The 13,332-nt window shown below is 39.7% G+C and overlaps 2 protein-coding genes across 3 annotated transcripts; both read left to right on the forward strand.

The window, feature by feature from the left end:
- Positions 1-1,889: 1,889 nt before the first annotated feature.
- Positions 1,890-3,020, forward strand: LOC116160361. Of its 2 annotated transcripts, XM_031473550.1 has the most exons (4): positions 1,890-2,251; positions 2,294-2,412; positions 2,474-2,554; positions 2,636-3,020. In XM_031473550.1, exons 1-4 carry the CDS (start codon positions 2,087-2,089, stop codon positions 2,724-2,726), a joined length of 456 nt encoding a protein of 151 aa, XP_031329410.1. In that variant the 5' UTR covers positions 1,890-2,086; the 3' UTR covers positions 2,727-3,020. The 2 variants fall into 2 exon arrangements, 1 of the variants encoding a protein (XP_031329410.1); XR_004143193.1 differs by lacking the exon at positions 1,890-2,251 and having other exon boundaries at positions 2,467-2,554.
- A 7,821-nt stretch (positions 3,021-10,841) lies between these two features.
- LOC116159965 lies at positions 10,842-12,512 on the forward strand. Its single transcript, XM_031473076.1, has 2 exons — positions 10,842-11,659; positions 11,727-12,512. The coding sequence occupies exons 1-2, from the start codon at positions 10,883-10,885 to the stop codon at positions 12,477-12,479; spliced, it is 1,530 nt and encodes a 509-aa protein (XP_031328936.1). The 5' UTR covers positions 10,842-10,882; the 3' UTR covers positions 12,480-12,512.
- The last annotated feature ends 820 nt before the right edge of the window (positions 12,513-13,332 follow it).

Consider the following 13,332-nt stretch of genomic DNA (forward strand, 5'->3'; position numbering starts at 1 on the left):
CATCGAAGCTGATGGTGGGACATAGTTTTAGCCCTCAAATACTTGCATGCAGTACAATATAGAAACAACAATAGTGATAATATACTTACTCCCAGTAATCCATGTTGTGTCAAAAATAATGCACCTCAAACAGACACTAGTGAACACTCAACCTTGGGCAGTTGGCGCGAACAATATACGACATTAGCACTGGTGATTCTTTCCAATTGTAACACCGGTGGCGGCGACTATGTAACTTTTCGCGAAACTTTTGAAAATAATTAAAATGTTAGTGTCCTTTTAAAAGGACAGTAGCAGCAAATGGGTTAAGTAAAGTCATATGAGAGTACTTTTTTCGTTTCATGAACCACTGTTTTGACCATAGTCTCTTTTTTTCGTATCTTCAAATAAAACCTCCTCCTCCAATTACCTATTGTAAATTTCTCCTTATGATCCAGACCAATTACCACAGCACTCAAAAGAACACAACCCAGGGCTAGTACTATAGAACTGAAATAGCGACAGAACGCCGCCTGCTCGTCTATTGAGATTTGTCCGTGATCTGTGTACAGCCATATCCGCCTGTGTGTAGCTCAACACGGATCTGTTCGCCGTACATATCCGCATGTGAATGGGGCCCTTAATGGTTAGATCTAGAAGATCCTGTAGTGGTATCTTCGCTTCACTCTCCGTAACAATAATGTTTGTAGGGTAACAATGATTTTTAGCGTCACGTATGGAATTATAACTGGGATATATGTTAGCTTGTCGTTTTTTCGCCCCTCTTTGAATCCTTAGGTAGTCTTCCTTGCTTAAGCCACAGTCTAGAAGTAGTGCTAAACCTTCTTCTGGACTGTAGGTAACAAAAGACGATGACTCGATCCATGCACCTCTTTCATTTTTTTTAATCTGCGAGGAGTAGTAGTTAAAGCTAACTTAACTACTTGCGCTGCTATTCGTTGCCCACTCTTCACTAAAGATGTTTCTGTGGCACACTCCAGTTTTTCTATGGAAATCTCTGAAGCTAATGATTTAATTTTTCTTTGCTTCGACCGCGCAGAACTCTCGATGAATAATTTTTCAGGCCTACCTCGTTTCTGTACGGAATTTGTCAGTTGCATAAGGGGTGATGCGACAGCATCTGCCTGCAGTGGTGGTAGTTGGATACTGCCAGCTAACCAATGAGAATATCTCTTTATGAACCTATGCTGCATACTTTTACATGATCTCCATTTTTTAAATAAATTTGTCACGAAAACTTTTACCTTATTTTTCAATTGAGTTTCACAGTTTGTAGAAACTTCCTCTCGGTTAAGTAAAGCTTAAATAATTTAAATATGTAGTCATCTTAATAGTTTTAATACTTTTATAAGTTTATTTTTTTCCCCCGTTCTTTTGAAATGTGTAAGTACCTTTTAGATAAGTTATTTTTAAATCTAAAACTTTGTTCATTTTTAAGTTAATTCAACTTTCAACCTTTAATGTAAAATTCAACCCTCCGGTTGGTTGTCTTAACAAGGCTTGATAAAAATTCGTCTTGAAACTTAGGACAACCTTTCCGTTTTAACCACCCTTCAGGTTTTTCACTTGGCTTCGGCCAGTTAATAATTAAAAAAACAACATGTTCGTCTTTTTCGTCTTCAACGTTTGTAATTTACCGTTTTCCTGTTAACTTTCACAGTAAGTACTAGCTCTTAATGTTTTCAAATTTGCTATATTGTGATACACTTCTAGTCGCCTGATGATGGCAGTACGCCGAAACTATAGTCGCTGTTATTTTTAAAAACTTCAACGAATAAAACTATATGGGGAAGGTTTAGAGATTTTTGATAACATAATATATTTCAACCCCCATTTCGAGGAACGATGGATCCAACTCAAAAAAAAAAAAATGAAAAAATATTATTAAGTTGGAATTGATTGGCGATCACCGATACTGCTCTTGATGAAGGAAAAAGCCAAGAGGTCAAACAACCTTAATGAATGCTACGTTGCATTTTGTTATCTATTCCAGAGAACATGCGCTGTCTCTCTCATTCCCACGACTTCTGGTAATAATACGTAATAAAAATGGCAGCCGTTAGTTAATTGCATCGCGAGCGTTAACATGGCAAGTTCAAGTAAAATGCCCAAGCTGTCCTTATCAATGAAAAAGAAACCAGTGCCGTCCACAAGTAATAATAATAATGGGAAAGCTAAAGTTCGTAGCGCAGTGCCGTCCACAAGTGGGAAAGCTAAAGTTCTTAGCGACATTAGGATTGCACCACCAAAACCACCACCTAGGTGTGCAGTGCAGTGTAAACATTCAACGCATCCACCACCGCCGCTAATACCTATCGCGAGTGCGCCATCCCTTCCGCTCCTAGAGGACCAATATTCGGTCATCACGATCAACTCAGACGATGAGTCTGGGGGTCGAACAGCACAAATACGGTAAATATTTTCTTTTGATGTTTCAACAACCACCGTGTGAACTAAAATTTCAAGATTATAGTACGGAGCCGACTGTCGATTCGCAGCTTGCGGATCTGTTAGATGCAATTGAGGGTAGAGGGCCATCATGCACCCAAAATCGGTAAATATATTACTTAAAAATACAATTCATATAATGAGAGAGAACATGATTATGAATGATCATTTTTTTGTTTTTTTACAGAATTTACCCACCATTAATAAGATCGCCGTCGCCGGCTCCTCCACTTCCGCCAGCTGGAGATAATTTATTGAAATGTTTGTTAAATCGCTAATGCCATACCTCTCTTTTCTTGTGTGTAGTACCACCACAACTATGGCAATGCTTCCAAGGGCTGGCAAAAACATGGAGCAAGCGCTTCAGATTTATGGATTTGGTGGAGGAGACCCATGCGGCGGCGCAGGTAACTGGAATGGGAGCCCATCAACGCCCAAACAGGTTGCGGAGGCGACGTATGCGAGCCTCCTTAAGATGGCTCCCGAATATGAAAGGAAGCTGCTTGACGCGCAGGCTAAGGTGTCCAAATTGGTCCTCGACCTAGAAGAAGCGCGGGAGGAAGAACGCTCAATAGGTCAAGACGTAAAATATCTTAACAATTTTATGTCATTTTTGACGCAAAATTTGTAAATAAATGTAAAAAAAAATAACTGAATCGTAATTATTGACATCAAACCAACACACAATTGCCCAATAGCTTGAAAACGTCGTTGCTCTTTAAAATTCAAATTTTCGTAGTTTCTTTTATAAAAAAAATATTTTTGGGATGGAATTCGGAAAGTGTATGTCGTCTACCATCGAATGATATAAACAAATAGTGTAATATTTGGACGAATTTCCTCCAAAAGGAGTAATTACAGTTGTTTGTACGCGCTTTCGTGTATTTTGGGAAAAAGAAGTAAATAATTCCGGTACAAAAATGAGTGTCGCTTTCATATAGGTACGTACATATTTTGTGCTAATTGATAAATTGGGAAATGGATTATTACGTTTATTAAAGTGTAAGTACATAATTTTTCCCAATTTGCAGGTGATAGTTCTATACTTAGAATCGCGCGCTCGTAATTGCAGGTGCTGTTCAGTAACCTCTTAACGACCTGCAATAGCAGCAGAGAGCAATACCCTTTTAGACATCACGTCGTTTGAGCGATGGCCAGACACTCCTGCTCACTGTATTCACCATTGCCATATTGCTTCATGTTCTGCGTCAAATACTAACGCCGAAAACTTTTGCTTAAGCCGTTCTACCGCTGTTACAAAATCTCTCGCCTTGATCCACGATTGCTCAGCATACGCTAGCCATGCCATGATTATTTGATATACACGACGAGCGGGCTATATAATCACTGCGCCCCATTATGCAATTAGCGGAGATCAAAACCATTAAGCTAAAGGGTTTAAGAACAGACGACGAGGTCAATAACCTTTTATCAAAAGGTCAGTGTCTTAAAGGTGAACGACCTTTAAATAGAAAAGGCCATTCTCCCCGGACAATAAGGTTAATGACCCATCTACCTTTAACGCTCAATGACCTTCACAGCTCAAGGTCATATTTAGAATCGGCCCTACCTTACTACTCAAAACCTTTAAGGGCTGGATCGAAATCGCAATCCCAGATACAATAAAAAAAAGTCAAAAATCAACAAATTTCAACCATTATTAAGATTGCCTTTTATCGAGAATAAAAATATTTGGCCAGCTTTTTCATTGAGATATCTACAACAGTTGGAAATATAGCTCATTTTTTTAACTTTATGACTTTGTTTAATGAAGAATGTAAGCAAAATTTTGTATCTGGATACCATTTGTAATTACACAGCTATTAGTGAACCGAAATTCACCTAAAAATTTAATTTCGATCAAATTTTGCCGCTTAAGATGATTTGTCAGCAATATTTTTTGGATTTTTGTCGTATACTTTATCGTATACGACAAAAATCCAAAAAAATATTACTTAAACCAGAGTTACCTACAGTATTGGAGGATATTTCATAGACATTGAAACTTTCAGGACTAGACAAGGAAAAATCTGAATCCCTTCCTCTAACATTTCCTTAGAGATGTATTCGTTTGTGGGAATTCTTTATGCTTATTCCCAACGTTGAATCTCGATTATAAACTAAGAATTAACTATTGTAAATGTTGACAAATTTTTATTGATTGATTGATCTTTTCTATTATTCTCGTCGTCATAATCACCCTTTTACCCTCAACGACGACCTCCCGTTTTTTATTGATTCCATCTTCAGCTTCGCATTGTTCACTTCAGCTTAAATACAGTCCATTGAAATAAAATCTTTAATCATAAAAGAGTAATTTATTTAACAAGATTTCCAAATTAATTCTTTGCCCTTCGAGCCGGATGTAAATTCACCATACCACTACCGGTCGCCGTATTTTCCATACCGTACCGTTAGAATTCAGAAATCGCAGCGTGTGAAAGAAAATCACTCGAAAGGCTGCCTTCATGTATAATTATATTCCTTGTAACGGGACACATATAACCCTGGCAAACCTACACCGTGTACACAACACTTCTTAACCATGCGCCCCTAGCAGTTCACCAACATCGACATAGCGCAAACCGCAACCCTCGCATGCAGCATCAAAATGGAATGTATCCTGAATCCTTTCACGCTGATGGCAATCAACGCTAGTGCTTTGTAAACGCCTCGCTAGAATAAGGCTACGGGAACGTTACACAGTGCGTGTTTACGTTGATATTCGTTTACTATGTGTTTGTGCGAATATGTGAAGTACTCCCAAAGACCAGTACTTGTTTATCGGACAGACATTCAATGGATTTAGTGTGTATACAGTGCGTTTATCTTATACTGGAACTTACGATTTTACATACACTGTTATTTCCCTAAGTTCCATTTAAAAAAAAACGCGTCAACCTAATAGGAGTAGTTCAAATGGGTATTAGCACCAATGTACGATCACCGACAAAATAGCTATTTGTGTATTAAGAGCGCAAAATGATATATTGTCGATTGAAAGAAACAGTTGACGGCAATCTCTTGAAATCGACAATCAATTTGCGCTCGAATTACACACAAGATTTTTTCTACAATCCAGCAGTTCACATATTTTCAGAAATTAAAATTTTTCACTTATAATTGCACAAGAGGTTTGTATTTTACTGAGTAAATTTGGGTTGTTTAGGTAATGAAAATCTGTTGCCAAGTAATTAGACGAAAAAAACTGTCAACTAATAAAAATGCGACACCGAAGGTGGAGCATTTTTAGGTTGACAGTTTTTCGAGTTCAATTGCTAAAAGGCAACAGATTTGAATTGCAACAACACAAATTTACTCGGTTTAAATACAAACCTCGAGTGTAATTCGGCAGGACAATTTCACGAACAAGAAATTCACCAAACTAATCAATTATTGACAGACGTCATACTAGTCATATGGGAAAGGATAATGCGATATTTGGTTCGAAAATGAATAAGTGAAAAAACCACTAGTGCATTTGTCGCTGGAAAAGTTGCAGGTAACTTTTGCCGCTGTCAAAGTGACAATTGCACTGCGGCTTATGCGATTTTTTATACATGAGTTGAATTGTCACTCAAATAATTTTAATCTTATGCCCAAATGAAAGATGTCATTTACTCGTTGTCATTGGATACTCTGAGCAATGCATATTTGATTTATAATTAATAATTGGGAGAGCGAGCGTTTTTTTCTATTTTGTCGCGACAAAGTGACATTCCTCGAAAAAGATTACGTTTGCGTTGTCAAATACGAGCGCAAATGCCTACTTTGGATATCGATTGTAGAAAAATAAAATTATAAATTTATACAAAGATCACAATAGTGCAAGACAAAGTCCGCGATTGACTTGCAGTTCAGTATCCTGATGAACACCTTCCATTTCAACGTACATAATCTAAAAATAATTAAAGGCTGGTTCATTTCTGACTCGCACATTATCCAATACGTGTGTATAGTTGTCAACCGCACATATCCTTATAGGTTGATGCGTTTTTTTTTAATGGAACAGAGAAACACCATTGCGTGCAAAATCGCATGGGACATCGTCACATCATGGGAGGACGCCGTCACTTTGCTCAAGGAAAACTTCGGCCCTACCGTCCCTGCCCACAGACTCCTTCGAAAATTTTTCGCTAGGGAGTAGGGGGAGAAGGAGCCAACAGAACTCTTCATCAGCGAGAAACGCGCCCTAATCGCGAAGATCCCTCAGGATCAACGACCACCTGGAACGTTCCAAGTAAGCATGGTATACGGCGTACTCCACCACCGTATTGGGGAGGCAGTACCACGCACAAAGGTAACAAAAGAGATCAGGAGGATGGAGGAATGCATCCGGATAGAGCCCGATGGTTCCAAACCCACCCTCGATAAGCGAAAGCCTCGCTGCACCTTTTGCCAATTCCCAGGCCACACCCGAGACGAGTGCCGTAAGCGGAAACCCCAAAGCCCATCCTAGAGGTGGAAATCGAACACACGCGCGGTACTGCATACCTAGATACTGGAGCACGACAGTCTAGCAGGGGTATCGTTATATACTGTCCTCCTCCAATTGGAGTTACAGTGTCGTTAGTGAACCCCGAAAAGTATATCCACTTGCGAGCGAACCCAGTCACCCGTTCTGCCTCGCCCTACCCCTTGTGCCTATGGAAGTGTCCGTCCCGTACGAGAACGCCGCCACACTAATAGAACACGACCCTCGCTGGAAGGCCGCCAAACTAACACATTTATTCGGCCCAGACCACGCCGCCTCGCATCGAGAGCCCAGGTCACCCTCACCCGTCGCACCCCAGAGTTCTCACTCCTCTACGCCGACCTAGAGGAGCAGATGATACGAAATCTATTTCCACACGCCTCTAAGAAAAAAAGGGACCGCGCCAACTGTATGCCCCGTATAGACATCGCTGCTTGGGACCTGCATCAAGGTCAAGTGTCATATTTCATTTTCAACGACTTGGGAGTGTTTGTTACTAATCGTTAACGTTGAAGTGATGTAATAATAACAGTGTAACGCATGAGTGCTAGAGGAAGACTGGTTTATTTGTTGCGTGGTACACTGGTACTGCATTACATGTATACATGTCAGGTTGCCTATATTACATCACACTGAGTAGTTTCTTCCTTTTTCGTTAATTCTGTAGGCTGCAGGTATGTTGTAAACCTTTGCTTCCAGAACTTCCAATTTTCAGAAAGATCTCCGGACATCACCATAAGTGGGATGCCTCGAAAGTCCATTTTATCCTTTAAATTATTATCCTCTACTGCTTTCGTATCTTATATACGTATTTTTAACAATATATCAGCCTATTAACAATTATTGTTAAATTACTCTTGCACGCTTCTATTTGTAGGTTACTAGGGTAGTTCAAAGCCTCAGTAGGTGTAACTTAAGTGATTCTAACCTCTCATTCGTGTTCCCAAATTAAATTAGAACCTTTGATACTGTCAAACGTCATAATTACATAAATAATAATGGAGGATATTGATATTTTGTTAATTAATGAAATGGAAATTGTTAATAACATAGAACGGCGACCATATAACACTATCAATAGATTTCATCATACTGATAATTTTCATAGTTGGGATGATACGAGAGAATATACAGGCGCGTACGAACAGGTAAGACAAAATAAATTAACACTTTTGGACGCAGTTGGAAAGAGCTAGACGTAGATTGATTGATGTACTATTCCTACTTCAATTACCTATCCGTAGTACCGTAAAATGGGGCTAAGTGAATCAAAAAATGAGGTTTTTTTGAAAAAACTTTGAAATTAACGGGGAAAAAAATCTATAAAAATTAACTAAGATTCTTTGATCCCTTGCAAAATGTTAATCGTATAAACAAATGTCCGTTGATCAATGGGCACCCGAGTTTTTTTTTCCAAAATGTGATTCACTTTACCCACCACGATGGGGTAAAGTGAATATAGTGCAAATACATGGGTTTTAAGCATTTTTATCGTTTCTAGGGTAAAATGAATAATTAAAAGTTTTTAAAAAAGAAGTATTACAAAACTGATGCTGATGATGAATCAGTAACTGACGTGCAGGACCTACGCTCGCTGCAAGACGCGGTATTATTTACATTTTCATGAGTACGTTTTCAACGGTTCGATAATGAAAGCTGCATGACCCCCCGAAGGTCGTAATAGAGAGACTCGAATTCTGCTCGCATTGCAAAATCGGGCTCCGGGAGATTAGATAAAAGTTTCAATATCGTATTGAATTTCATCAAAGTCGCTTAGCCATGCACTAGAAATGTCCCGCCGTTCTGCAAGCTCCTTAATTTTTCTCGCAGGTATTTCGAGGCCGGAGTCAACAAGCTTGCGTAAAGAATCAACAAATTGTATGAAAAGAGTTTTGCTTTTGAAATGAAAGGTACTTACATGGAAACCGCCATTACTTTCTTGCCTTAGAGAGTTCTACATCTAAGTCGAAGGACAAATATTTTGGAATTAACAGGCAATGCTGATACAACACATTTTATTGTTAATTTTAATGCAGATGAAAACATTGGAAACAGAAAGTGGCCTGAAAATGATTGGTTCATGCGCGCGCAACACGCTAAAATAGTCCATATAAATAATTCAAAACGCAGGAAAAGCATCAAAAATTGTATTAGCAACTATATATTTGCACAATTTTTTATACAAACGCTTCACTTCACGGCAAATATATACGCCACCTGGAACTTTTGATACTGACAAGAATGGGCAATTTTTAGCAGGTTGATTGAGAAATAATGAGGAGAGAACATAAGTTCCCCCCACTACGTTTTCTTCTACTCGTTGCGTTAATATACGCGTGTGAACAGACACGGACCAATTTAGTACCGATAGTAGCAGATTAGGCAAAGTGCGTATGCAAAAATTGAAGGGACAATGGGAATCCCCGGATTTGGACAAAAGGAAATCATACAAAAAATTAAAAATATTCGTTCAACTTATTCTCAGGAACTTAAGAAAATTAAACTCCAAGAAATCAGGTGACGGAGCAACCGAACTTTATACGCCATCATTGAAATGGTTTATTATTCTAGACAATGCTTTGAAACTTGTGGCGGAGTGTACAAGAAATACGCAGACAAACTTGGTAAGCTATTTTATTCATAATTATTTCGATAACAAAGACGTATATAGTGAATCATTTTGGATTGCCATGGTACAGCTCCTACATCTAAAAAGTATTGAATAAAATCTCGGAATTCTATGGCGGCTTGTGAGGAATAATTTCCAGAATTTCTTGCTAGGGCTTGCATTCCTTTAGAATGCAATTGTCTCCAGCTTCCTTCAATTTATCATTCCACGAGATGTGTCTTCCACATCAACAGATCCACTCGGTAAATGGTTACTGCCTTCTGTAATTCTGATCCAGTTATGCAGAACACAACAGGCTTTTACGATTTTGTCAACTTTATCTGGACTAAAGGGTATGGGTTTTTCAAATACTCGAAATTTACTTGCCAGGATGCCGAATGCATTTTCTACAATTCTTCTCGCTCGCGATAAGCGATAATTAAAGATTTTCTGACCTGTTGTTAAACGTTAAACGGCTTGCGTAGGTAAGGTTTCAAAGGAAACGAGCCATGCCCTACTATAAATGTGCCACTTGGAAGGCAATCCATTTTCTAATTTATTATAAATAACGCTGTTGCGAAAAACTCCACCATCAGAAATCCTACCAGTAGTAGGAGAAGGTGGGGCAAAACCGCATAGGCGGGTCAAACCGCATACCGGCAAAAATAACACAAACAGTTAGTGCCCTCTATTGTAACGATGGCGATACTGATTAATATGATAAGTGTAGCAGGTACTGTAAATTTGGTGCTCAAAACTGCCTATATTACCGACTAAACCCTTGTTGTCAATTTGAAACAGCATCGCTGTAAAAAAAACGCTGCTCTTTAAAAGTGAAAATTAGAGTGTTAAAGGCTTGTAAATCTGGTAAGTTATTTTCAGTGTATTTATATGCAAGTACCTAATTACTTCCCACAATTGTATGCTGTTTGGCTAATCCGTTTTTTTAATATTTTGCCATGATTCATTATTAGGGTTACGGGGCAAAACCGCATACAACAGTGTGGGGCAAATTCGCATGTATATGCGGTGTTGCCCCATCGGTATTTTTATATACATTTTTTGTTTGTCTCTGTTTAGACATGGTGTGTGCTTACAAACATAAGAGTAACCGTCGCGAGTGGTTAGAGGACAACATGAAAAACGCTATTGAGGCTTGCCTCAATAATAACTTTGGATATTTGAGAGCTTCACGAGAATTTAATGTTCCAAGAAGCACATTAAGAGATAAAGTGAAGATAGCAAGAAGAACAGGAAACGACGCAGCTCAACTAGCAGAAAAAAGACTAGGACGCTTTAAAACTGTTTTCTCAAAGGAACAGGAAGATCAACTTGTCTCATACGTGTTAGAAATGGAGACGAAACTTTTTGGTTTGTCTATAACAGAATTGCGAAAAATTGCTTATCAACTTGCACAAATGAATCAAGTCCCCCATAATTTTAATAATAATACTCACGAAGCCGGGAAGGACTGGGTTAGGGGGTTTTTGAAGCGGCACCCTCAACTTTCTATTCGTTCGCCAGAACCAACGTCAGCGGCCAGAGCCATGGATTTCAATAGAACCTCAGTACAAAAGTTCTTTGAATGTCTAATTAACGTGTACGACCGCTACAAATTTCCTGCTGGAAGAATTTTTAATTGTGACGAAACGGGGCTAACAACGGTTGGAAAAAAGAGCCACTCAAAAATTATTGCAAAACGAGGACGAAGGCAAGTTGGGGCAATATCTTCTGCTGAGCGTGGCCAGCTCATAACAGCTGAGCTTTGCTTTTCTGCTGCTGGCAATTACGTTCCTCCACTTTTGATCTTCCCAAGACAACGAATGAAGCCGGAACTTCTGGACGGTGCACCACCGGGGACAATTGCCGCATGTCACTCCAGTGGGTGGATGCAAAGCGAAATTTTTGTGCAATGGCTAAGACATTTCATTAATCACACTAAACCGACGGAAAACGATCCAGTACTTTTGCTCCTTGATGGCCACGCAAGCCATACGAAAAATCTGGAAGCAATAAAGCTGGCCCGCGAGAGTCACGTAGTTCTTCTTTGTTTCCCACCCCATTGCAGCCACCGCATGCAGCCTTTAGATGTGGGTTTCATGGCTCCCTTAAGCGTCTACTATGGCCAGGTAGGTAGTGACTGATACGATTATTTTCTTTCCTGTTTATTGAGTTCTTTCTCTTTCTCGATCACAGGCAATTAAAGTATGGTTAAGAACAAATCCAGGGCGCGTTGTCACTCAATTTCAAATAGCGAAATTGTTTGGAACCGCCTTTACTAAAGCCGCTTCTATGGAAACAGCTATGCATGCGTTTTCAAAACCCGGAATTTGGCCCCTAAACCCAAATGTGTTTACCGATATCGACTTCGCTCCGTCAGACGTTACTGAACGTCCTACAGATGCAGAGATTTCTGAAATAGAGCAGCACATTATGAATGATCGTCAAACTCCACCACCACAGCAGCCTGCTGATACCGAAAACAACACGTCCTTGCATGGCAATCTAGCATCGTCAGAAGACGCTGCACTTCCAGGATGTTCCAATAGTTTCACGGTAGGGCCAGAAGTTGTTTGCCCTATTCCAAAGGGAGTTAGAAATAAAGCTACAAGGCAAAGAGGAAAAGCGGCAATATTGACATCTACCCCATATAAAGACGACTTGGAAGAGCAAATCAATAATTCTAGGACGAAGCAGGTCAAACGGAAACTTGTTCCATCAGGGCCTTCAAAAATAACAAAACAGAAAAAAAACGTCACTTCAACTGATGACTCGAGCAGCGAAGATGATGACAACCCAGACTGTGCCAAATGTAAGAGGTCATACTCAAAATCAAAAGCCAATGAAGGGTGGGTGGAATGTCGTCAGTGTCACAAATGGTACCACGAGGCTTGCACTGGTGTCGGGGATGAGGATCTGGACACATTTATCTGCAATAAATGCATTTAGATCTGATACATTTTAATTTTTGTATACGGCGGTTGTGCCCCACCACATAAGCGGTTTTACCCCATGGGGTGGGGCAAAACCGCCAAAATGGTTACTTACATTGTTTATTTTGAAACTTTTGTTTTTGTTATAACAGATGAATTTTGTTTATTTTTTAGAAATATAGCTTAATAAACTACATGTTACTTATTTTGCCGATTCAAAAAACTCAAAGATTTTCTTTAAAGAAAATAATAAAGCTTAAGTATGCGGTTTTGCCCCACCTTCCTCTATAATGAGATGGTTCATTTCCATAATTATTTAATTATTTATTAAAAACGATATTAATGATTATAATTTATTAGTACCTTCTTAATAATGAATTCATACATTAATAGATACTTAAGGGATTCAACTTTTTAAATACCCCATTTAAAGACTGTTGTTGTCGATTAAGATTAAGATTCCAAATTGCTGTAAGCCCTAAAAATGTAATTAGTTGGAAAGAATGGGTAGAATTTGTGGCGGCTCAACGAAAAGCGCCACTAAATCAGCGCCCGCCGAAGTCCGGCAAGGGCGCAATACACGCGGCAATGTCGCGTCCGGGCAGCGCACCCTCGGCCAAACCGGCACGGCCGCGCTCCCCACTACCCAAACGGGGTTTAAAAGAGGGCGCGGACGGCCCAAGAAGCATTCGCGGTTCAGCTCTCTAGCGTACCAGAATCAACGCACTGCTCCCTAGCGTGCAATTACGCTCTGCTTTTCAGTGAGCACGCTCTGCTCTATAGCGAGCGCTCAAACCAAACACAGCGCCCCGCTCATCCATGCCGAAGACGCCCACGACGCCCCATACACGGAAGCGGCAGCGAAAGCA

This window comes from Photinus pyralis, unplaced genomic scaffold, assembly GCF_008802855.1.
Source record: "Photinus pyralis isolate 1611_PpyrPB1 unplaced genomic scaffold, Ppyr1.3 Ppyr1.4_LG1, whole genome shotgun sequence".
NCBI lineage: Eukaryota > Metazoa > Arthropoda > Insecta > Coleoptera > Lampyridae > Photinus > Photinus pyralis.

Excerpts from the sequence above, each read along its gene's own strand:
- LOC116159965 (XM_031473076.1), top strand. The coding sequence starts at position 10,883 with ATGGAGACGAAACTTTTTGGTTTGTCTATAACAGAATTGCGAAAAATT. Across the intron at positions 11,660-11,726 it reads TAAGCGTCTACTATGGCCAG|GCAATTAAAGTATGGTTAAG; the intron begins GTAGGTAGTGAC and ends TCTCGATCACAG.
- LOC116160361 (XM_031473550.1), top strand. The coding sequence starts at position 2,087 with ATGGCAAGTTCAAGTAAAATGCCCAAGCTGTCCTTATCAATGAAAAAG. Across the intron at positions 2,252-2,293 it reads TTAGGATTGCACCACCAAAA|CCACCACCGCCGCTAATACC; the intron begins CCACCACCTAGG and ends CATTCAACGCAT. Across the intron at positions 2,413-2,473 it reads GGTCGAACAGCACAAATACG|TACGGAGCCGACTGTCGATT; the intron begins GTAAATATTTTC and ends TCAAGATTATAG.